At 31.9% G+C, this 25,001-nt stretch overlaps 3 protein-coding genes across 3 annotated transcripts; all 3 read left to right on the top strand.

Moving 5' to 3' along the window:
- Window positions 1-1,262: 1,262 nt before the first annotated feature.
- On the top strand, window positions 1,263-3,663 carry LOC129918074 (uncharacterized). The gene is given in 8 exon segments (XM_055998424.1): window positions 1,263-1,452; window positions 1,518-1,852; window positions 1,924-2,141; window positions 2,198-2,382; window positions 2,385-2,658; window positions 2,724-2,913; window positions 2,984-3,445; window positions 3,507-3,663. Coding segments are annotated over 8 exon segments (2,001 nt in total). The 5' UTR covers window positions 1,263-1,267; the 3' UTR covers window positions 3,659-3,663.
- A 7,416-nt stretch (window positions 3,664-11,079) lies between these two features.
- Window positions 11,080-13,538, top strand: LOC129917982 (uncharacterized). Its single transcript, XM_055998256.1, has 7 exons — window positions 11,080-11,282; window positions 11,349-12,018; window positions 12,077-12,355; window positions 12,410-12,599; window positions 12,666-12,890; window positions 12,957-13,184; window positions 13,251-13,538. The coding sequence occupies exons 1-7, from the start codon at window positions 11,080-11,082 to the stop codon at window positions 13,403-13,405; spliced, it is 1,950 nt and encodes a 649-aa protein (XP_055854231.1). The 3' UTR covers window positions 13,406-13,538.
- A 1,985-nt stretch (window positions 13,539-15,523) lies between these two features.
- On the top strand, window positions 15,524-18,364 carry LOC129918065 (uncharacterized). Its single transcript, XM_055998401.1, has 9 exons — window positions 15,524-15,855; window positions 15,922-16,256; window positions 16,336-16,556; window positions 16,623-16,739; window positions 16,799-17,086; window positions 17,139-17,331; window positions 17,384-17,608; window positions 17,680-17,907; window positions 18,010-18,364. Exons 1-9 carry the CDS (start codon window positions 15,599-15,601, stop codon window positions 18,174-18,176), a joined length of 2,031 nt encoding a protein of 676 aa, XP_055854376.1. The 5' UTR covers window positions 15,524-15,598; the 3' UTR covers window positions 18,177-18,364.
- The last annotated feature ends 6,637 nt before the right edge of the window (window positions 18,365-25,001 follow it).

Below are 25,001 nucleotides of genomic sequence, written 5' to 3' on the forward strand. Positions count from 1 at the left end.
TACATGTAACATGAGAATTACACATTAGTTTTGCTATTTATTATTTTGGAACATAACTTTCTGCTATTCATATTTCTTATTTGTGATATATTGATTTTCATAGCTTGGGTTCGAAAGGGTTAAATGCAATTTTTTTTGAAGTCATGCTTCCTGTCGTTTCTTATTTCTCTTCGATTAATGACAATCAAATTTAATTGAAAAGTCAAGTAGTGAAAAAAAAAAAATAAATACATTTCTCGGAATTAGATTTTTTTTTCAGTAATCAGATTAGATTCATGTAGGTATCTTAACTTTTTATTAAGTCCACTTAAAAGCTTTAAAATAATGACTCTTGACTTTTTTTTAGAAATAGACAGATTGAAGAGCTTATGTTGATAAGAAAAACATTTTAACCTTAATTAATACGTTAAGGTTGTTTGAGATTTTTTGATAGTTTTACCTCAAATATTTTTTATCATTATCTTTATCAGTATCAGTATCTTCATTATCTTAATAATGTTCTTGGTTTTTCACATTTAAATTTGGAACCGCATGTCTAAGTTCTAAGGAGGTTTTAAAATATTTGCAATAATCAACAAAACGCATCAATAATGAAGTACACGCAGCATTATTTGATAACGTATGATTGATTTGTTAGCTTTAATTTCAGTTGAATATTTCTGGTAATCCCAATTTTCGATATATTGGTGGGGAGATTGTTATCAAAGCTACGAGGTCACCAGAAACAAGTGAAATCCATCAGACTGAAATATTGGCAAAAGACTTTTGCTATACCACAGTCCAGTATTAGAAAGCTACCTTTACGCATCAAGTTTTACAGAAAATTGAGGAAATGTTTATGACAGGAAGGATTTTTATTTGTTTTCTTTTAAATAAAACTGGTGTTTATGATCAAGTGGAATGGAGTGTATATAGATAATATGTAGCTTTTTCACTTAGACTTAAAAATTTAAAAGACTTGCAGATTAAGATATTGAAGATAGTTAACGTGTCCAAAAAAAAATCTACAGATTAATCTTGAGATTAAAATGTATTATTTTTTTGTTTATTTTTTATTTAATTGTAATCAATTTTAAGTACCAATTAAATGAAAAAAATAGGAAAATAAACAATCTAATCTTCATCATTTTAATTTTAAATAAAAATCTATTATTTGAACCCAGTTTAATCCAATATAAATAGGAACACTTGTTAAAAGAAAAAACTTATTCGTCAGTTGCTTTGACGAAGTGTAGCAAACTTGTTGATTTAAAAAAAAGGTATTAAAATGATGCTGAAATTCGCGATAGTGAGTTTTTGTATCTTTTTGATGAGCACTCAAGTGCTTGGAAAACAAAAATACGTTAACGAAACAGCCAATCCCGGTGAACTTTGCAACAGAGAGTGCCTTGAAAATGATCGTAAAGTCTGTTATTTTAAGTTTATCCTGGAACACTATCATACCCTTGGAACGTAGGTTTTTTTTCTAATTCGCAGTATTTTTTGGTGAATTAAATATTTTTATTTCGTTTTTGAAGTGCGTGCAAAAATTGTTCCAAAGGTATTTTTGAAGATTGTGAACATCCACAATGTATTATTGGTGACGGTGTCGAAAAAGGTGTAATGAGTATCAATCGAATGGTTCCTGGACCTGCGATTCATGTTTGCAAAGGAGACATGATTATCATCGATGTTGTAAATAATGCCCATGGAACTGCAGCAGCTCTGCATTGGCACGGAATGCATATGCGCAAGACACCTTACATGGATGGTGTTCCATACACAACACAATGTCCCATTCAGTTTGCATCAACTTTTAGATATTCGTTTGAGGCATTAGAAGCAGGCACAAAGTTCTACCATTCACATTCAGGTTGGTCTTTCAATCAAAAAATTGATTTCGAATTGATTAATAATTTTTTAAAACGATGCGACGTAAATTAGGACACCACAAGACAAATGGCCAGTACGGAGCTTTGATCATTCGAGAGCCAAATAAGTTTGTTCCTCAAATAAATGAATATGACTTTGACCTTCCCGAACATAATATAGTGATTTCTGACTGGTCACATGATTATGGCGAGAATACATTCCCAGGGCTAGTATCAAAGTTGTCAGTTCCAGACTCCCTCTTGATCAATGGACGTGGTTCTTATGTTGATGTAAACATATTTCTGGCATTTTAATGTAATTTTTTTTAATGTAATTTTTTTTCCAGCCAAAAACTTTTAAAATGAAAGATGTCCCAGTTACGGTATACTTTGTAGAGCCTGGTAAACGGTATAGATTCCGTGTAATAAATTCAGTCAGTCGCAATTGCGCAGTTCAACTTCAGGTTAGGTCAGAACCAATTGGTCAATATTCCTGCCTATTGACTTTTTTTTGTTGTAGATCGAAAGTCACATCATGACAGTAATATCTTCTGATTCATCAGATGTAAAGCCATTGCAAGTAAATGTACTTGGCACAAACTCCGGCGAAAGGTACGATTTTATACTCACGGCAAATAACACTAAAGGAGATTTTTGGATGAAAATAGCTGCAATGCATCCATTTGCTGAATCAAACCTGTACACTTACGCTCTGTTGAGGTATAAGACAGTTAACATGACAAATGACGATCTTAAAGCACGACAACCACCTTTTCCAAGTGTTAACACAACTTATACATCAGATATCGTAAGTTGTCAAATTTTGTTCTCTTAAATTAAAGATAAACATAGTTGGAATTATAATTTCCATAGAAATTGAACGATCCACTAGCCGATTGTTTGGGAAACAGCACAAGTTACTGCGTTACCGACCTAACTGCACTTGATTCCAACGAAGAACTTCTATCCAAAACTCCAGACCATACTTTTTTCCTCGGGTTCGACATTCATCCCCAAAACAATGAAGAATTGTTCCGAAAGGGAAATTTTGAGCATTTCATAAGTAAGAGTTTTTGAAAAAAAAAAAAAAAATTTATTTAAAATTTTTACATAACATTGTTTTTTCTCTAAAGCCATATTGGACGATTTGACAGGAGTGGGAGGAATCAATAATATCAGTGTAACTTTTCCAGCATCACCTCCATTGACACAATTAAAAGACATTGACGAATCTGAATTTTGTGATTCGAACAAAAAACCAAAACACTGCGAAGGCAAAAGTTTATGTCCATGCACACACGTACTAAAGGTTAAGAAAAACAGTATTGTTGAGATAATTGTTGTCGATGTGACGAACGCTAATCCAATTGGAAACCATCATCCATTCCATTTACATGGGTATAATTTTATGGTCACTGGACTTGGTCAACATCCATCGGGCATTCCTATGACTGTAGATTTGGCTAAGAACATGGAAAGAAGCAGAAGCAGTAAATTACCAAGAAATTACAAGAACAACAGGCCTCCATTTAAGGATACGGTTTCGATTCCTGGGCGTGGGTATGCAGTTTTGCGATTCAAAGCTGATAATCCAGGTAAAATTTTGTTTAATTATATTGTTGGTTATTTTATATTGAATTTAAAAACTCTTTATAGGATTTTGGCTCATGCATTGTCATTATGAGTGGCATCTTTCTGTTGGCATGGGACTTATTGTACAGGTTGGAACACCTAAACAAATGGTTCCTGCACCCAAAGGATTCCCAAAATGCAACAACTATATTCCAAAAGTAAAAATGTTTAAGTAGAAATAAAAGGCAAACAAAATATATAAAAAATCTTTGGCTGTTTTTTTTTTTTTGTTTCAAAAAGTTATTTGTAATATTTTACGTGAATGCATAGACCTGTTCACTGTGATTTCATATCTGTAAGCCAAAAGTTGTTTCGAGATTTTGCGCAGTGGGTACCCTACCCTCACATACAAAGAGTGATCAAAAATATAATCCTTACATTATTTTTAACGTAATGATTGAAAAACTCCAAAATATTTTAAAAATTAGGTTTTGAATAGTTTTAATTCAGTTTATATGAGCTTTTTTATGAATAAAATTTTCTCAAATGAAAAATGCAAGAAAACGGATAGGGTTAATTTTTTCTTTTACTTAAGACCCGATTTTTTAATCTTCTAATAAACAGCCAACTAACTGTCTGACGAATAAAGATACCTATTAGGCTCATAAACAATCAGATAACAATATTGAATTTTTCAATCACTCAGGTAGTTATTCTACAGAATAACAAAAAAAAAAAAATGCCAAATTTAAAAATATTCAAAATTAAACGTCAATTTTATTCATAATTGTTTTTGTTTTTGTGTTCTTCAAAACAGCTTTGACACATTTTTTTGTTGAGATTATTCATTAGAATAATTTTATTTGTCTCTGAAAGAAGCAGATAGTTTTATTCCAAGGAATATGCTATATCTGACTGTTGAACAATTGATTTTTTCTCTATTTGACTGTTTAATTGACTATTGAAAAATTGGCCCTAAATGGTATAAATTTGACATTTTTATGTAAACTTTTCTTGAAAACAGATTTCAGTTTTTTATCTTTTTTAGGGCCAATTTTTCAATAGTCAGTTAAACAGTCAGTTAGTACTTATTCCTAAGGATAGAGAAAAAATCAATTTTTCAACAAGCAGATATAGCTTATTCCTAAGAATAAAACTATCTGCTTCTTTCGGAGACGAATAAAAATTATTCTAAGGAATAATCTCAACAAATCTCAGTTGTCAAAGCTGTTTTGAAAGAATTTTTAAAAAAATACAGTGGAACACAAGAAAACAAAAACAATCATGAATAAAAATGACGTTTAATTTTACATATTTTTGAATTTGACAATTTTTTTTTGTTATTCTGTAAAATAAATTATTCTTGATTGAAAAATTCAATGTTTTTATCTGACTGTTTATGAGCCTAATAACTTTATTCGTCGAACAGTTAACTGACTGTTTATTAGAAGATTGAAAAATTGGCTCTTAATGAAATAGTAGTCAAATCATAATATTACGGGAAAAAACGGGAAAAAACTATAGGTACAACTTTTTTGAAAGGTAGGACAGTATTCTATATTTTAGTACCTAATATTCAGCGGGCACTCGTAGGCAAAACAACTATATTTTTTAACTTTGACCCATGGCGGTACCCACTGAATTTGATCCGAAAATATCTACTACTGAACAAAAGAATCAATTATTTTGTTTTTTCAGCACCCAGATCTTTTGGATTTTTTTAGTTTCAGTTATGAATAGAGCTTTAAGACCCCTTTCTTTTGGTGTCTCATTTGATGCATTTGCAGGAACAATTTGATGCTCTGTATTTAGGCAAAGGTATTTTTTGTATTTTTTACGAAAATCTTAAAAAAAATAAATTTGTAATTTTAGTAGCGAAAAGGTCCGCCAATATAAACTCATTACTTCTAACCAAAACTTGTTCCGAGACTTGGGTCAGAAGATATCTGCTTCCGTATTTAAAAAATAGGTATATGAAAAAAAAAAAAAAAATATTTATAACTCTGAAAACGGACTTAGAACAAAATTGGTTTCACATATAAAGCATAGAAATTTCTTATAAAACAAAATATTTTTTTAAATAGGCATTGAAGATCCAAACTGAGAAGCCGTTTTAAATTTCCCTGCATATTCAGTTTTTTGGTAACAACTGTTTTGTCAATTACCTATAATTCAAGATATGTCCCGAATACGAATATTTTTTAAAAAATCATATCTCATATAACTTTCAAACTTTCTATTTTCATTTCTTTCAAATCAAGAAGAACGGTGCGGTAGTGGCCAGCCAAGTTCTCTAGGAACTTTGGAACTACACCCTTCCACTCGTCACCACTCTAACTTCCACACCAAAGATGCCAGAAATTTCAATCTCGCTACATTTGTCGAGCTGGTCAAAACAAAGTCCTCACAAAACTTTAGCTTCTTACGATGAATAGCTATAGTACAGGAAAGTTAGTAAAAAAACAGGCATATTGTGGAACGAAATATAGGACGGCTGAATTTTTCAAATCTGAAAGAGGGGTATTAGAAAAGCTTAAGTCCTGGTTTTCGGGACGCCACCCCCCTGGCGAAATCCGCCATTTTGGAAAACACGAATCGCTCTATATCTTCAAAACTATTTGTCCTAGAGAAATGGTTATCAGAAAAAAGTTCTTGGAAATTTAATTATCTTTCTCTTTGTAATACATTATTATTCTGAGCGGGCAATATTTTTGAGGTTATGTTGTTTTAATTTATTTTTTTTTCGGTTTTTTTAAGATTTAAACATTCCCGGTAATAGTAACATAATTTTTTAAACAGTTAAAGTTATAGACCATCAAATTTCCAATAATTTGATATATTTTTGAATGTCATGCGATGTATGAGTCGAAAGTTATTGATCATAAAACTATAGTCTAAGTACAGGAAAGTTAGTAAATAAAAAACGAAATTTTGTGAAACGAAATATAGGGAGGCTTATTTTTAAAAATCTGAAATAAAGATTAGAAAAAAGCTTAAGTCCTAGTTCTCGGGACGCCAATCCCATGGTGAAATCCGCCATTTTGAAAAACGCGAATTGGTCTATATCTACTAAACTACCCAACTAACAATTTTACTTCCACGAGGTTAAGATTTTTAATTTCTTGCAGCTATTATCTCTACAGGGCTTCTATTTAGTTTGTGAATCGAAAATTCAAACTTTCGAGGCTTAACTTTCGTTAACCGCTTCCTAGAAACCTAGTGCAAGTGGAATCTAAAAATTTCTACAAGCATTAATGTAAACATTTCGTTTAAATTTCAATATTGACACATGAAATTCCATTGTAGAACACAAGAAATAAAAGCCAATAACTGACTTCTTTTAAATGGCTTTGCAAAAGAAATTGTATTAGAACTGCTTACAAATCTTTATGAATGCTTTGTATTTTTTTTATTTAATTCGAAAATTATTAGACTCAAAAATGACTTAGGTAGGTATTTAAGTATGGTTGAAGTACCTACAATACAACTTATACAATTGCCTTAAAAGCATTTATTATTATAATTCTATATTACCGATATTATGTCAATAGTATATGAGTCGTGATATTCATTAAATAAAAAAAAAACATTACGTTGAATTTCAAATAAACCGCATTAAACGGTTTTGCCTTTTTAAACAAATATTCCACAAAATAGATGTGTTATAGTTACTGCATTTTAATATTTGAATTAAAAAATTGTTGAATCATTGTTTTTGATTGAAAATATTACAAAGTATGCTTTATATTACTTTCAAATATAACGACTTACATAAATGTTTATTTTGTATCTCGGTATGAGAAAAAAAGAAGTTCAGTTTCAGGCGCATGCGCGAAAAGCTTTTAGTTTTATATGTTTGCCTTAGCGAAGTTAGGGGACATTTATTTATATTTGTAGAGATCCTTTAAGTACAAGCAAAACATTGTAAAAAGCATTTAATTTTATAAGTTTGCCTAAGCGAACTAATTTTATTTCTAGAAGCAATGTGAAAGTGAGTACAAGCTAAATTTTGTAAACTGTCAGGCAAACTCATGAGAATAAGAAATATTTGGATAAGTGCCATTATGGTGACCATTTTTGGTTTTTTTATTCATTGTTATAAAGAAATAAATAAAAAAGTGAATCTTTTCATATCGGTAATTGGTTTAAAATAGTGATATTAAAAATGGTTTACTGACCAATTTGGAGTTCATATTCAAGTAAGTAGAGAAGAAAGGAAAACAAGATTTTAATCTTCTCCACTTATTTAATTATAAAATATTGATAGACATTTTAGATTTTTACCTAAGTTCAAAACAAAGTTAATTCTCTTATTTTTAAGAAAAAGCCAAAAGCCCAAAAAAATTAAAAATTTTTTTTCTGCTTCGGAAAAATGCAAGTTGACGGCATTCGGGTGAAACCTCTAAAGTCTAAAAAAAACCGAATTTTTCAGATATTTTTTTCTGCTCCAGAAAAATTGTTCTTGAGTAAAAAGTTGAAACTCTTTTCTTATATACCTGAGTAGCTCGATGGGTAAGGTACCGGACTTTCAATCAGGATGTACGAGGTTCCAAATCCAGCAAAATTCGTCAAGTAAGTAGAAGTTTTTTTCTTAATATAATTGTGTTTGGAAATTTAATTTCAGAAGCAAAACTTGTCTGGATGGAAAACAAAGAAGAAAATGAAAAAATAAAATGTATAGGTACACAAAAAAAAAATGAAAAAAAAATATTTTTTTTTCTTTATTCTATTTGGGATATACCTCGTTTAGACTTTCACAATCATTCCACAAGTCTGCTCAGTGCTTCTAAATAAAAATAAAAGCCTGCAACAATAATACACATTTTCAAATTTCAAATGTTGGTTGTTTCTATAAGGCATTAAAGACATGTTATGAGTCTCTCCAATCAACTTGCATATGACTCTTCTAAGGCCTATCAAGCTTCTCGGGTGGGCCAGATGGGCTTCTCTATGGTCGTATACAAGCAATATTTCTAAAATCGAAACAGCTTCGTTAGATCCTTGTGGAAGTAAAATTGTTAGTTGGGTATTGGTTTGGCCGAATAAGTTACTTAACCAAAGTTGTAGGTAATATAAATATCTTTTCTTGTGCATTCACTGTTTTTCAACGAGGACAACACTTTTGAGGTTATGTTGTTTTATTTTTTCGGTTTTTTTAATTTTTCTCAGCATCTATGATAGAAACATAATTTTTTAGCATGAATAAAGTTGTAGAACATCAAATTTATATTCTTCTTCTTCCTTTTTCTCGGCGCTGTTATGATCTCGATGTCGAGGGGATCATAACTATCCCACGTATCTGCTTCACACTAGTGATCCGCCTGTGGGGTTCGCCGGGTTGACCTCAGAAATCGGCGGCAAGCCTCCCGGTTTTGTATTGTTCCATTTCTAAGGCCAACTGAATGCTGGTGTTTTTGCATTTGCTTGTACCAGGAGTTTTTAGGCCTACCTTTCTTTTTATTTCAAATTCATATTAATTTGGTATAATTTTGAAGATTATATTTTTAAACCAAAGATACGGAATTTTAAGAGCAATCCCTTTCAATATTTTCAAAAAATATACTAATATGTTTTTGCATAAGATATGAAAAAAAGGCTAAATCTTTTATGTAACGTAAAAACAAGAAACAAATGATACGAGAGGGAGTTATTAAGGTGGGTAACGGTAAACTTAGAATATTGTGGTACACATATTTTGCTTTAAGTCAAAATCCAACTTTTATTATGCTAAACATTATGTTTCCATCATAGAGACTGAGAAAAATTAAAAACCGAAAAAATAAAAAATAAAAAATAAAACCACATAACCTCAAAAGTGTTGTCCTCGCTGAAAAACAGTGCATGCACAAGAAAAGATATTTATATTGCCTGCAACTTTGGTTGAGTAACTTATTCGGTCAAGTCAATAGTATAGCAGATATAGACCAATTCAAGTTTTCAAAATGGTGGATTTCGCCTGGTGGTTGGCGTCCCGAGAACCAGAACTTAAGCTTTTCTAATACCCTTCTTTCAGATTTGAAAAAATCAGCCTCCCTATATTTCGTTCCACAAAATGCCTGTTTTTTTACTAACTTTCCTGTACTTAGACTATAGTTTTATGATCAATAACTTTCGACTCATACATCGCATGACATTCAAAAATATATCAAATTATTGGAAATTTGATGGTCTATAACTTTAACTGTTTAAAAAATTATGTTACTATTACCGGGAATGTTTAAATCTTAAAAAACCGAAAAAAAATAAATTAAAACAACATAACCTCAAAAATATTGCCCGCTCAGAATAATAATGTATTACAAAGAAAAAGATAATTAAATTTCCAAGAACTTTGGTCTAATAACCATTTCTCTAGGACAAATAGTTTTGAAGATATAGAGCGATTCGCGTTTTCCAAAATGGCGGATTTCGCCAGGGGGGTGGCGTCCCGAAAACCAGGACTTAAGCTTTTCTAATACCCCTCTTTCAGATTTGAAAAATTCAGCCGTCCTATATTTCGTTCCACGAAAAAGTCTATCTTTCCTGTACTACTACTTTATAGCTAGTTTATATATACATAGGGCTTCAAAAATCGCGAAAATCAGATCATCAAAATTTTGGAGAACTTCCTGCTACGAAACTTGAAGTTTAACACGGTGATGGGACTTGTTGTGTACCAAGTTCTAAATATTGGTTTCAAATTTGTATCAATAAAATTTCGATTACTTGGCAATTTTTCAAAATAACTTTAAAAATCGGTAATTAAAAGAAAAATTGTCAAGAGAACAATCAAAATTTTATTGATACATATTTCAAAACAAGCTTTAGAACTTGGTACACTTTTACATCTCAGTACTTTTTATGCCTGCATAACTTCAACATAGGAGAACTTGGCTCTTTTTTTAAAAGTAATGTTTTTGTGTTGTGATTGATTTTACGTCTCAGGAGTTGTTAATATACGCCGTACAAATAAAAAGTGGTAATATTTTTGCTATCGTAAAAGAGTTAATATTTCTAATATTTTTTGCGATTTACACTCCTCATTATGTTATTTTTGAAGAAAATGCTTACTAATGTTTTTACAACCCAATCATCACTAAATGTCTTCTAGTTCCAAAAACTAATAAATTGATGCGTGAATCAATTTCCACGAAAATTATTCATTGATTTCATCACTTTTTTCAAATTATGTTTATTTATATTTTTGAAATTCGAAATAGGTAAGTCCGGTGACTTTTGTGTTAATATTTTATCACTTCCTTTCAGATTTATATCTAAGATCAAACCAATTATTGGAGTGTAAACATTTTTAGCAATTGTTTTGGTTTTATTAGACTTTAACTACAAACATAAACATACGTCAAAGCTTCCACAATTAGTATTGGCGCTTCGTCTAAATTGTATTGACTCATAACAAAAGATCGTTATCAGAGTGTTGGTCGCGAGGTTCCATTGAAATCGATTTAGGCATTCTTTGCTTTTCATTATCAGTTGATCAGGAGGTATCCGAATTGTTTAATGTGAATGTTTATCTCTTGTCATAAATTGCAAAAAAATATTCAATAAAAGAAAATATATAAAAGAGTTCCTAATTTAAAATCGATTATATTGTTCAAGAAGTTCACAGTGCAAACCTTAAGGTAGTTGAAAACAGAAACAAAAATTAAAAATTGTTAAAATGATGAAAAAGATCAGCAGAGTTGCTATTTTTTCAATAATATTTGTGATTGGTGTTTCGGGAAGATCACATTTGCATAAAAACAACGAATATGTAAATGTAACAGAACATCCTGGGGAGCTATGTTTGCGAACTTGTGTCCCCAATGACAAGAGAATATGTTACTTTAAATTCGAGTTGGAACTTTACCAAGCCATGGGGGTGTAAGTTTTTCAAAAATGTATTCAAAAATGGCATTTAAATTATATTTTTTTTTTTTACACTTAAAGTGCTTGTGGAAAATGTGCTCAAGGCGTTGTGGAAGATTGTAATAATCCTCAATGCATCGTTGGCGATGGTGTGGAAAAAGGTGTAATGAGTATTAACCGACAGGTTCCAGGGCCAGCCATTCAGACTTGCCAAGGAGATATGATCATTGTCGATGTGGTAAACAAAGCTCACGGAACTGCAAGTGCTATTCATTGGCATGGTTTGCATATGAAAGATACTCCTTGGATGGATGGTGTGCCATACGTAACTCAGTGTCCTAATTTGTACGGTTCCACCTTCCGATATTGGTTTGACGCTAAGGAACCTGGAACACATTTTTATCATTCGCATTCAGGGCATCACAAAATAAACGGTCAATATGGTGCCTTAATTGTTCGCGAGCCTGAAGAAGATGTTGCGAACTTCAATGAATACGACTATGATCTACCAGAGCACTTTCTTGTACTTTCCGATTGGATGCATGCGTATGGAGAACAGTTGTTTCCAGGACTTCCATCTACAACAACCGGACCGGATGCTTTGTTAATAAATGGACGTGGGACTTTTATTAATCCTAAAACAATGGAACATCTGAATGTGCCGGCAAGAAAGTTCTATGTTAAATCTGGAATGCGTTATAGATTTAGGGTTATAAATGCAGTAAGTCATGCATGTCCAATGCAATTACAGGTAAGATCATAGCTACTAAGAGACAGATATAAGTGTTTTCATAAAAAATCTCATAAAGGTACAAGATCACGATCTTAACGTAATTGCTTCAGACTCTTTCAATGTTGAACCGAGTCGTTTTGATACGATTGTTTCGAATTCTGGCGAAAGATATGATTTTATTCTGAATGCCAATCATTCAGGAGGAGATTTCTGGATAAAACTAAAAGGACTGGGAGCTTGTGCATCAAAAGAGGGCTTTGCTTTGTTGAGGTATGAGACTGATGATGCTGTTTCAGATGCTGAGAGGCCCCAACCGCCATTTCCACCAACACTCACTGATACTCCCTTAGGAAGAGTAAGTTAAACATTTAATTTTTGTTTAATTTATTGTTAATGGATGAAATGATAGATTTTAAATGATCCTTTGGCTACTTGTTCTGGTGGATCCGATAAATGTTGTGTCACGGAACTAACAGCTCTTGATGAGGATGAAGAACTTCGTACCAAAGAACCAGATCAGCAACTTTTCGTAGCATTCAAAAATATTCAAGTACGGAATTCGGAAATATTCCAACCAGGAAGCTATCCACATTTTCAAAGTACAATTTTCTTATATTTGACACAATTTTGGAACATGGTTAACTTTAATTTTTTTTTTTTAATAGATCCCGCTTCTACTCTGACATTTGTCGGTGCTATAAATAACATCAGTACAACCTTTCCTGCCTCGCCTCCTCTAACACAACCTTTAGATGTCGACGATTCTGAATTTTGCAATGCATTGCATATGCCTGCCCGATGTGAGGGAAAGAAATATTGCTCATGCCACCATCTAGAAAAACTACAAAAAGGCGGAATTATCGAGATAGTGGTTGTAGATGAATCAGCTAGTAAGTTTTTAGATCGAATTTGATGTTGGAAAGATTTTTATAAAAATTCCTTTAAATATTCTTCAGCTGCAGGAAATATACATCATCCTTTCCATTTGCATGGTTATGCGTTCATGGTTACGGGACTTGGTCAACATCCATCAGGTTTACCTATGACTTTAAAAGAAGCTAAGAAAATTGAAAAGTCCAAAGGTCTTGTAAGATATTATAAAAGCAACAGACCACCAATCAAGGATACGGTTTCGATACCAAACCGAGGATATGCTATTATACGATTCCGTGCTGATAATCCAGGTAAAATTTTAAATCAAATTATTTTGGACACACAGTATTTTTTATGAAAACAATCTTTGTGAATAGGATTCTGGGTAATGCACTGTCATTATGAATGGCATTTCGCTTCTGGCATGGGACTTATAATTCAAGTCGGCAGTTCAGACGAAATGGTTAAACCACCAGCAGACTTCCCGAAATGCAACAACTATGAGCCGAAATTGAAAATGCCAAATTATTAGAAAAAGAAAGAGATGAAAAAATTATTAGTTTTAACAAAACAATAATTTCAAATAGATTTCTTCATTATTTTAAAAATCATTCAAACATTTTGAGAAAGAACTGAACCACTTCATTAATTATTAAGCTGCTTAGAATAATTAATTTATACTTTTAAGTTAAATAAATGAAAGAAAATTATTTAAATAAATTTCATTATTTCTTTTACTTTCCAAATCTTGCAACTATTTAGGAAATGAAGTTTGTTCAACAACTGACAGCGAAATAGGAAACAGGGGTGAAATAAAAATAAACAGCAAATGAAAATAATTTCATTGATACGAAAATGATTAAATGGAATAAAGATTCCTGAAGGCAGAATTTCTAACTCTTGGCATATTTAAGGCAAAAATTGAAAACTATACCTACCCAAAAACTCGTGAAAATGAAAGACATGAATGCTCAGTTGTGGGATCAGAAGTAAGCAACATAATTAAATCCACAGAAAAATTAGGGGAAAAAAGAACAATGTTTGAAAAAATATTACTTGCTACACCAAGTTCTGTGATTCTTTCTTATTCTAGCCAAATTTTTCTCAATGACACCATGGTAATTAAGGAAGAAAACATAACAACTTTTAAATAGATATAACCGATTTTCTGGTTTGTTCCAATAAAAATCGAATTATTTTTTTCCATTTTAGAGTTCAAACTCTTCCCCAAAGGTCCAGTATAATGTACTCCACGATATTGCATATTGTTAAGAAATAAAGTAGAAAACTCGAAATTTAAAATTGAGTGCAAAAAAATCATAAGAAAAACATAACATTTCAACTCAAAGTGATTATTACTTAGGTCCCTTAGCGACAATTTTACATACATCTGAATTGATATTCACTGTACAATACCTATTGTCTTTTTAAGTCTTAATACCACCCTAGAATTAAACCCTTCAATCATTTCAAACCGATTTAACTGAACACCCTCTTCAAATTCAAGAGTTTTCCACTTGAAACGGTTTCCAATTGCTGATATCACCTAAGTGTTTCAGTCTCAAAGTCTCACAATGTACTATGTAAATTTTTGTGTACTGGCGTACATTTACGAAGACACAATCACTTGCATTGTTACTGTGTAGTGTTGTGTGTTGTTGTTGTTGTTGTTGATACTTGACATAGATTAGCCAATTGACAATTGCAATGGGGCCAATAAACTTAAATAGTTCTCCACCACTTCAAGCTATTTTCCATTCCCTATCAGACCAAGTGTTTGTTGTAAATATTTGGTAAAATAAAATTCTCCATGTCGTCAGACTTTGCTAGACTTTATTGACTTATACAATAAAATCGCGTAATTGCTGCGGATTTATAATTTCAGAGAAAAACAGTTAGTTCATTCATATTGCACTTAATTTGCTCAACGTTGATTTTATGCAAATAGAGGCATTGTACTTGTCCAAATCATTATCAAGGCTGCGTAAACATTATTCTTAGTTCTAAGAATGACTTACACAACTTTTTTAATAGTTTTAAACTCTAATGATAGCATTCGAATAGAAAAAACTGCACGACTACCAACTTAAGATTTATTTTTATGTTACAATAAGTGTCATTTTAAACACTGTACTGACATTTTTAGAATATCTTTAGAAGCCATGATTCAAATTTCAACTAAAAAAAGTTGACACGGTACTGAAATTTTGGGAATATCCCCTTTAGCCATATACACATATAGAGTATGATTCATTTAGTTGAGGATTTTGAAAAATAGCGATAGGTATCTTCGATCATTGAGCGGAAATTCGATATGTTATTATTTTTCAATTAAGTAAACGTTTGTTTGTTTCCTGATTTTTCAAGTGGGTAAATCACGCACTTGAAAAATCTGAAGAAGATAGTGCTACCTATTTTAGTCATAATACTTGTCGCCGGACCTGCTAGGGGATTTGTTAAACTTTATTTAATTAATAAAATAACAACAATTAATTGCTGTAGATTTGATTTCAGAGAAAAACAGTTATTTCATTCATAATTCGCTGTAAACTACGATTATCTTAATTTGCCTTTAGATTAGGCGTATAAAGACATACGCTTGTATTTTTCCAAATCATTATCAAGGATTTGTAAAGACACATAAGTACAAGTGTTGGCTGTTGTGCAAAGATCATTCGCAATTCAGTTGGATTCAGAATCGCAAAGAACGAACTATTTTATTAAAATGTTCTTAAAAACTACTGCGAGTTTATTTATTTTGATAAATGTGGTTTTGGGACAGGACTATAAAGAAGAAGACAACAATATCCCAGACATTGATGTCCTTCCTGAAGACTTATATGATACTGATTCAGCACTAAGGACACTCTATGTGAATGTTTCGAGGTATCCTGGAGAGCTTTGCAATCGGCCATGCAGACCAAATGACCAAAGAATGTGTTATTTTCACTTCACTCTGGAGCATTACCAAGCAATGGGAGTGTAGGTAGTTTTTTGTATTTATTTTTACTGCAATTCATTTTTTTTTATTTTGTTTTTTGGGAAAAGTGCATGTGGTAAATGTGCTCAGGGAATTGTTGAAGACTGTAACAATGCCCAGTGCATTGTTGGTGACGGTGTCGAAAAAGGAGTAATGAGTATTAATCGCATGATCCCAGGACCTGCTATTCAAGTTTGCCAAGGAGACCTCATAATTGTCGATGTGGTCAATAATGCACATGGTACTGCAGCAACCATTCATTGGCATGGACTACATATGAGGGACACACCTTTCATGGATGGAGTTCCGTATACTACACAATGTCCCATTCCATTTGCATCCACTTTTCGTTATACATTTTCCGCCTCAGAAGCAGGAACACACTTTTATCACTCCCATTCAGGTTGACCCAGATTGCAAAGACTTTCATTATGCTATGAGAAGAGAAGTTTGCTTATAAATGCTCGTTTTTGATTTTGTAGGACATCATAAAGTAAATGGCCAGTATGGAGCCTTAATTGTTCGAGAGACGTATTTCGAAGGTGCTCATTCGAGTGAATATGACTTTGACCTACCGGAACATTACATACTCATTTCGGATTGGATGCATGATTACGGCGAACAATTGTTTCCAGGACTTCCATCGACAGGAGGGATATTTCCCAATTCGCTTTTGATCAATGGACGTGGCACATATATTAATGTATTTCCAGTACAAAGAGCTTATTAAGTGAAATTTTAATTTTCTTTTTTTCTTTACCCACCTTAGCCAAGGACATTGAATCACACGAAAGTACCAGTGACGAAGTATTTGGTTAAGCCTGGGAAAAAATACAGATTTCGTATCATAAATTCAATCAGTCATGCTTGTCCAGTTCAACTGCAGGTATGAAAAAAAAGCATTGAATCACAGAGCCTTTTTATTGTGTTTCTTTTTTGTCAAAGGTTGAAGGACATGGGTTATCAGTTATATCATCAGACTCCTATAATGTCGAAACACGACCTTTTGACACACTTGTTAGTAATTCTGGGGAGAGATACGATTTCATTCTCACGGCAAACTATACAAAGGGGGATTTTTGGATCAGAGTGTGCGGGTTGGGAGTTTGTGCGATAAATCCAACAGAGTCCTTTGCATTGCTGAGGTATGAGACGAACGATGCTAATGAGGAAGTGATTGACCGGCCTCAACCTGATTTTCCAGCCTACAACGAGACCTTTCCGCCTGGAACTGTAAGTCCTGGCCTCTTGCATTACGGATTTCTTCATCATAATTCTCTTTCAGTATTTAAACCATCCCAATGCAACTTGCTTTAAAGGAGGCAGTAATGACCATTGCATAACTGAGCTGACTGCACTCGAAGCAGACGAGGAACTTCTCAACAAAAGACCCGATCATAAGTTCTTTTTAGCCTTTCACAACTTTCCCGTTCCCAATGAGGAGGTATTTCGTCCAGGAAGCTTCCCACATTTTTCGAGTTAGTAAACATACTTATCGTACAAAAGCCGTTGTTTATTTTCCATTTTAAGACTTGCAAGACAACTTAACCATTGTTGGAGCGGTGAATAATTTAAGTTTGGTATTTCCGGCCTCGCCACCTCTTACCCAGCCGAAAGATATCGACGAATCTCAATACTGTGATGAATACCACTGGCCAAAACACTGCATTGGCAATAGACTGTGTTCGTGCATCCATCGGATAAAGATTCGAAGGAACAGTATTGTTGAATTGGTAATTGTGGACGAATCAACTGGTAAGGGAAACTTAATGACAGCTTATTTGCCTTGCGAACTGCATATCATGAATCGTATATTTTAATTACAGCCGTTGGTCGAATGCATCATCCATTCCATTTACATGGTTATCGATTCATGGTCACGGCACTGGGTCAACATCCGTTGGGTCTACCCATGACTGTAGCCAGAGCAATGCAAATGGAAAGGCAAAAAGGTCTGCCGCGGAGTTATCGTAATGATAGACCACCGTTTAAGGATACAGTTTCCATACCGAGCTGCGGATTTGCTGTCGTGAGATTCCGGGCCAGTAATCCAGGTAAATGCACAATGCACATCCACCTACCACATCGTGTCTTCTGCATTTTACGATTATCTGCTAGATATTCTAATATTTAATGATTGTGTTTTTGCTGTGTAGGATATTGGCTTATGCATTGTCATTATGAATGGCATTTGGCTATAGGTATGGGATTAATACTACAGGTTGGAAACCAAAATCAGATGGTATCGCCACCCAAGGACTTTCCAAAGTGTAAAAATTATGTTCCGAATATAAGATTATCAAATATTTATAAAACTGTTTGAGGAATTAGCAGTTATTATATCGTTATGGCAAAATGAACGGAAGATTAGTTTTGGTGTCAAATAAATATTAACACCGTGAAATATTAAAAATGTACATACATGTATGTAATATTAATCACCTATCTATGAATTACTCTCAGCAAAATAAGAAAAGTATTTAATAAATGCCAGTACCGTGGTATATTCAATTTTGGGGTTTTCAACTGAATATATGAATTTAGGAAAGTAAAAAAATAAAGGGGTAAGAATGAATATTTCTTTGGCAATAAAACAGAGTAGCTTATGTCAAAAAAAAAAGTTTGAAAACCAGTCAACTCTTATCTGCATTTACTCATTGCATATAAGTTTTAATTTAAAAACAAAATTACAGAAATTAAGCTAAGATTCACGCTTAAATGTAGAGACAAAAATTTTCAAAAATTTCTTAAGTCGACATAAGCTACTCTGTCTTATTGCCACAGATTTAATAGATTTGCCAAAAAGGAAGTAACTTTAAGTTTTTGATGGCGTTTCAAGAAAATATTTGTGCACTATTATTGGAGTAATTTTATGTTGATTTCAAGAAGTTGGAAAAAACAACGTTTTTGAACTTCGATAGTTTGTCGGACTCTGAAATCAAATTTTTTTTCAGCTTGCCAGGTTTTTGAGAAACTTAATTTTGAAAATACTTACACTGAGGGAAAAAATAAATTGAAGTTGAAACGTCTTTGTTTCAAAGATGAACTACTTTGACTTATGTATGTGACTTAAGATACGAAACAATCAAAAATTTACCTTTTTTCCACGTTGATTTTAAAATTTTCATCTTCAACGCAAAATCATTCCGAATAAAAGTTAAATCAATGTGTTTTTCATTGATTTTACGTTGTTTTATGGTGGCTTTTTCCTCAGTGTACTAATAAAATGGATTTTCTGCCAAATTTAAAATCTTAAAATAAGAGATTTCTAGCTTCAAATGGACTTTCAAGCTATGCAATTCGATACTATTTTTTTTAATGATACGGCTTTTTAAAAATTCTTTAAAAATCGAAATTTTTGTTTAATTCTTTAGATTTGTCCACTTCTGTAATTAGTACCAAGTCACAGTATTGAGCTAGAACTACATCGAAACACAAAGTCAAAAAAAGTATAAAAAGTAAACAAAAGTACAAAATAACAAAAACAAAATTTAATGATGGTTTTCTATGTAGTTCAGGCTTAAGAATTTAATAAAAGTGTGAAGTAATAAAATGTTTTCAAAACTAACTAGCGTTAGGACTTTATGATGAAATTGATTGTTAGAAGATAAATACCCTAAAGAATACTGCAATGTCTCAATTTAAGCTTCGAACATATTTATGAAGTAAATTGCATTTATTGAAACAGTTCATTGTACGTAAGCTTGTAAAATAATTAAACTCAAATCAATTGCCGTCCTTACGATGTTTCGAAAATTAGTCTTATATCATTAATTGATATCGTAGCTACTTTTGGATAAAAAATCTTATCGCAAATTTACATCCCTATCAATATCAGTTCTGTATCTCTTACCTTTGGATACAATTAAATGATTAATTCCTGCTTCACTGGTGCACCAAACCAAATTTAATTGTATTTTATATATGGATTTAAAATTTTTTATTTTAATCTATATGATTCTATCGCATATATTCAGTTCACTGTTAGCAAAGAAAATTTATTATATTTTTGATCTTTAAAATTCTTGAAAGTCATTCTATTGTTTTTTTTTTTATGATTTAACAAACAAAGATATTTTTTTGAATGTTTAAATATTTTTTTTTTTTAATTTTATAAACATCTAACTCTATTTTATTTTTGTATGCATGTACATATGTATGTTGGCGTCAAGCCCCCGTTGACGTCATTGAAAAGAATCATAAACTTTATCAAAAATTGATATCTCTCAGTTAGGGGTAAAAAGATTAAATACCATTTAGAATTGGCAATCTTTTTCACATGAATCTTCAAATAATATAATATTTGATTAATTTTCAACGTTTTATGATGTATAATCTTCGACTGAATGCATCCATAAAGATAATTTAATGATCACAAACATACATTAGGTCCTTTTTCATATATAAAATATCCTTCTGCATCACCCGCCCTAATTCCCTTGATTTCACTTTGGTAATATTTTATAAAACCAAACGTCCGACATAGTCTACTTTACAACCTTTGCCATTAACCAATCGATAACGATGGATTTAAGCTGAACCAAAAGGTATGAAATTGCTCTCTGGAGAAAATCCTTTCTATACTTTCCGCACACGATTTATTTCACACCAAAAGAAGTTCCTTAAGGTAGGGTATTTTACTTTTGTTTGTTTTACTTTGAAAATCGAACAAACTATACTTCTAGCCACACACACACACTTATTTTATTTATACAGCAGAAATACCAATAAGAGATAATAATATTCCTCTGCACACAAACTACATAAAAACGAACTAAGAAGTAAACTCTCTTCTAGATATATTCAGAGTTTGGAAATTACCGAAAATTGACTTTCGAAAATAAGGGTGATGGTTGGAAATGGTTGGTTTTGTGGTTTGTTTTCAGAAATGTATAACAAATATTTGCCTCTATTTTTGCTTATCTATAGTAATGGTGATGATATTATGTTAATATTGGCTTGAAATTAGTGTACTTTTGTGTTTTATTTGTCTTGTTTTAGATTGATTTTGGTTTTCATTCTTTGGCATTTTCGTTTTGTTTTTACTGAAAATTGAAAATTGTTGATTTAAATGACATCGAAGTTTAACCTCAAAAGCTTGACAGCTACTGAAAAGTACCTAGTTGACAAAATTTTATTCATTCATTTTTAAACTATATGGTAATATGTATGTATCACTTATTTTTTGCCTCTATCTAACATACAAAGTATTAAAAAAAGGGGCGCGTTACTGATTACTACTTTATCACTTTAATGCGTTGGAGAGATATTTGTAGAAGGTACTTTTATTTAAACTAATAGAATAATTTCTTATCAGCAATGCTATTGATAAACTTTTGCGGCTTACTAATTTTTTGCTTGTTTTAAATAATATGTGGGTCTAGTTAAAAAAAATTTATTTTCAATGTGTTTCTACTGAAAAAAATCTTTATCAATTTAATACCAGAAATAATCTTATCACATTGTGCAATCTAAGCATTCTTTTTAAATACTGTTATTCTCAAAAAAGAATTACGCTTACTTGTTCACTGGTGTTGCATTTGTGTACAATACATGTATTTTTTTTTTACATTTATGTGTCATATCAATAAGAAAACCCCTAAGTGGCTTCAATTTCGTCTCCTCAAATAAAGATTGCTTTCATATTTGCTGCTTAACTTCGTCTAAGGAAAAACTTCTTATCTCACACATCCCTTTTTTCTAGACGACTAAACTACAAAAAAAAAAGAAAAAAAAAAAAACAAAACAAAACAAATATCAACAGAGGTGACACGGTACAAACTTTTTTGTCTATATAAGTAGGTATGTGCTGCTATATGCTAGAGAAAGCATCCGTTTGCCGATATCCTTATCTGGAGATATAGTTTTGGTTATTCCATATTTGGCATACAATAAAAACCGAATACGTTCTCGACTGTGAAGGATTTTATATGTTTACGTGAGTATTCCACAAATATCCTTCTTTGTCGAGATGAAAAAAAAAAAAAAACAAAAATAAAAAAAGTACAAAACACATATCCTTATATGCTTAACCCATTCCTATAAAGTAGAAAAAACAAGAACAAGGATATCTGAAACAGGCATTTTCATTTCGATGTGGTTATAAACAGTTGAGCAATATATAACCCACCTTGGTTCGGACCCAAAGGAGTTCAAACTGCAATCGACTGGACTTCAGATGATGTGTCCCTGTCTAATGCTGGGGTTTTCTCTGCAAATGGACGAACGAACGAATGGACGGACGACGACGATGACGATGGTCGATCTAGGGTAACTCAAAGAAAAGCTGAGAAGGCAAAAATAATTTTGTTGCTTTTTCTCCTTTTGGATCGTGGATAGAATTTTCATTTCTGTTCCACTCTTTACCGCAACAATTCAAGTTTTTTTTTTCTGCTGGCTTCTATTGATACTTATGCACAATGCTGAGTAAAAAATTCTGATAAAATTTTACTTTTACATTAATAGCAAATGCTATCAAAAGTAAAATATTCTCAATTAGAATTATAAATCCATGAATCGTCAATGCGTTAATCATCGATTTTGTTAAAATTTTTAGTTATTGAAAGCCCTACCTATAATGTTAGTTAATGATTCGAAAAAAACATAAAACCACAGACCCAATTTGTTTCAAAGTTTGATAGTGAAGGGTTTTGATGGTTCCCCATAGATAGAGGGAAAAATTGAATTTTTTACACCAAAATTAACGCCATATTAACAAACCAGCTGTAACCAGGACATTTTTAAGATAAGAAAATGCTTTCATATTTTACACGACACTTTAAATCCCTTCTCATTGTGCTTACCCAAAGGAGAACGTTTCGGTCACTGGAAGTAAAACATTGAACTGTACAGACGACAGGATTGGATATATGAAATGCTAGACGGCATATTAATACCGCTGTATCTAATACAAAGGGATTGAATTTTTTGTAGGTGTGAGAGTGTAGGATTTAAAATGACCCTTTGTCCCCTTAGAACCAGGTCAGCATTCTTAGGTTTCTTTTTTTTTATTGAAAATTGAACTTCTTGTTTTTATGATTTGAAAAATAAACAAATTACAATTGTGAAAATTTTTTATGAGATTAAAAATCAATTAGGAAGCAAAAAAAAAATTTCTCATTTGTTGGCTGTCAAAAAATATTGAGATTTGTTTCGTTTTTATTTTAATCCCTGCGACCATTAAGTTAATTGATTTATAAACTGAAAAAAAAAAAACTTGACGAAACAATATTTCTAAATTATAATAAAGATCTGAACTTGATAAAAATATGTGTGTTTTCAATAATTTACTAAACAAACATTTAAAGAGAACTTAAACTTATTCCATATTCGACCCTTATCAAAAATGACATTTTTTTCAAATTCTAGAAAATCAATCTAAGGTACAAAAAATTTAGCGAGAAAGATAAAATAAAAAATAAATAAAACTGAAGGTACCAAAACTCTGTAGTGACCCTCCGTGAAAAAAAAGAAATCTTTTAAGTTCTTCGATAGAAAAGTTATTACAACCCATTCCTCATAAATTCTTTACAAAATGACTTTAAACCGATTGTTCTACGTGCCATGGTTGCTAAATCAATTTTAATGAATACAAGCGAAAGACCCTTTTTTCTGGTGGGTACTTCTTTTTATTCTATTTTTTCTTTAAGAAGTGATTTCTATGCTCTACAAAACACTTAAGCTCTTTTGGTAATCGCGTTAAGTATTCGGACAGATGTTGAAAATAAGAACGCGGAACATAAGGTAATATTTTTTGAATGTTGCGAGATCCATTTAAAGAAAAATGTATTGACTTTTGAATAGCTACTTTTTTTCTGTTATTTGAACAAAATTAACAAAAATAATGTAAAATTTAAAATTTGCATTTGAAACGAATCAATTTAGTTGATAACTTCATTATTTTTAATACAAGAAACAAATTGTTTAACAATTTATAAGGCTTTAATTAACACGGTCACTATGGTGTATACGCAACATATTTAATTTTGATTTCATCAAAAAACTAAAAGACATTTATGCAACTGCCATACGAAAATCTTAAACCAGCTTAAGGGTCACACAACATTGTATTGTATTTGGTCGAACTCACATCAGTGTTGCAATTGAGACCATAATTGCGAAAGAAAATCTTTGAAAGCCTTCTATCTAAACGACGATACAAGCATAATTTAGCAAACAGACTTTGTAAAAATTTCTAAAAATGATAATTATATTCAAGGGAAATCTTGCCCACATGGGAAATCATTTTCAAATAAACAATCATGTACTCGTGAAACCATTTTATTTACAAAAAAAAAAAAAAAAAAAACTCAAGCACTTTAGAGATTCGCGACAACAATCAAAAGAATAAATTATAGAATGTACAAAGCAAGGATACGTTCTTTTTTTGTGTGTTGCTTTTATGTTTTGGTTCGTCTTATTTCACATCTATTTGTTATGTATAGGTATATAAGGATATTGTATCCATCGTCTGTTTGGTATGGAAATCCAATGACATTCTTCAGAGTTGGAAAGATATTTTACTTGTGAATGAGTTTACGTTTCCCAAAGATATAGTGAAGTGGATTTACTTTATTCCACCCAAGTGCACAACTATAGACTTTAGACGACGACGGAGCACCAGCACCAGCACCATAACCATCTACCAACACCAGGACTAAGCACATTGCAAGGATTTGCAGGAGGCCGCATTGATTTCGCGTGTAAAGTGTCAACTTGTGTGAAATCTTTTTAGCCAACCTGCATCATTTGATTTTAAATTTGAAATTAAATTGGTTTTACCCTAGATTCTCGTCTTTCACAATTTTCTTCTTCTTCTTCTTCTCGTTTCGTTACGTTTCGTTTCAACAAAAAAAACTACTATGTATACACTTACACTATATCGTGACAATAAGGTTTTCTTCTTCTCATTCTTTTGTTGTAGGATTTCTATTTTCTAACTTTATGTCTTATGTCTTCGTTTTCAACTGGATTGGGATAGATTTAGAGAAGAAGGCAAAAAGGTATCCAATTCTTGTATAAAACACAGAAAAGGTACCGGGATTCATTTGCAAGGCAATGATACAAAGGACACAAAAATAAGTTAAAAAAAACACCTCAGCTTGAGTTTCCAATGGCGGCATATACAATTCACTGTGACACTATTCCT

Source organism: Episyrphus balteatus, chromosome 4 (genome assembly GCF_945859705.1).
Source record: "Episyrphus balteatus chromosome 4, idEpiBalt1.1, whole genome shotgun sequence".
Lineage (NCBI taxonomy): Eukaryota > Metazoa > Arthropoda > Insecta > Diptera > Syrphidae > Episyrphus > Episyrphus balteatus.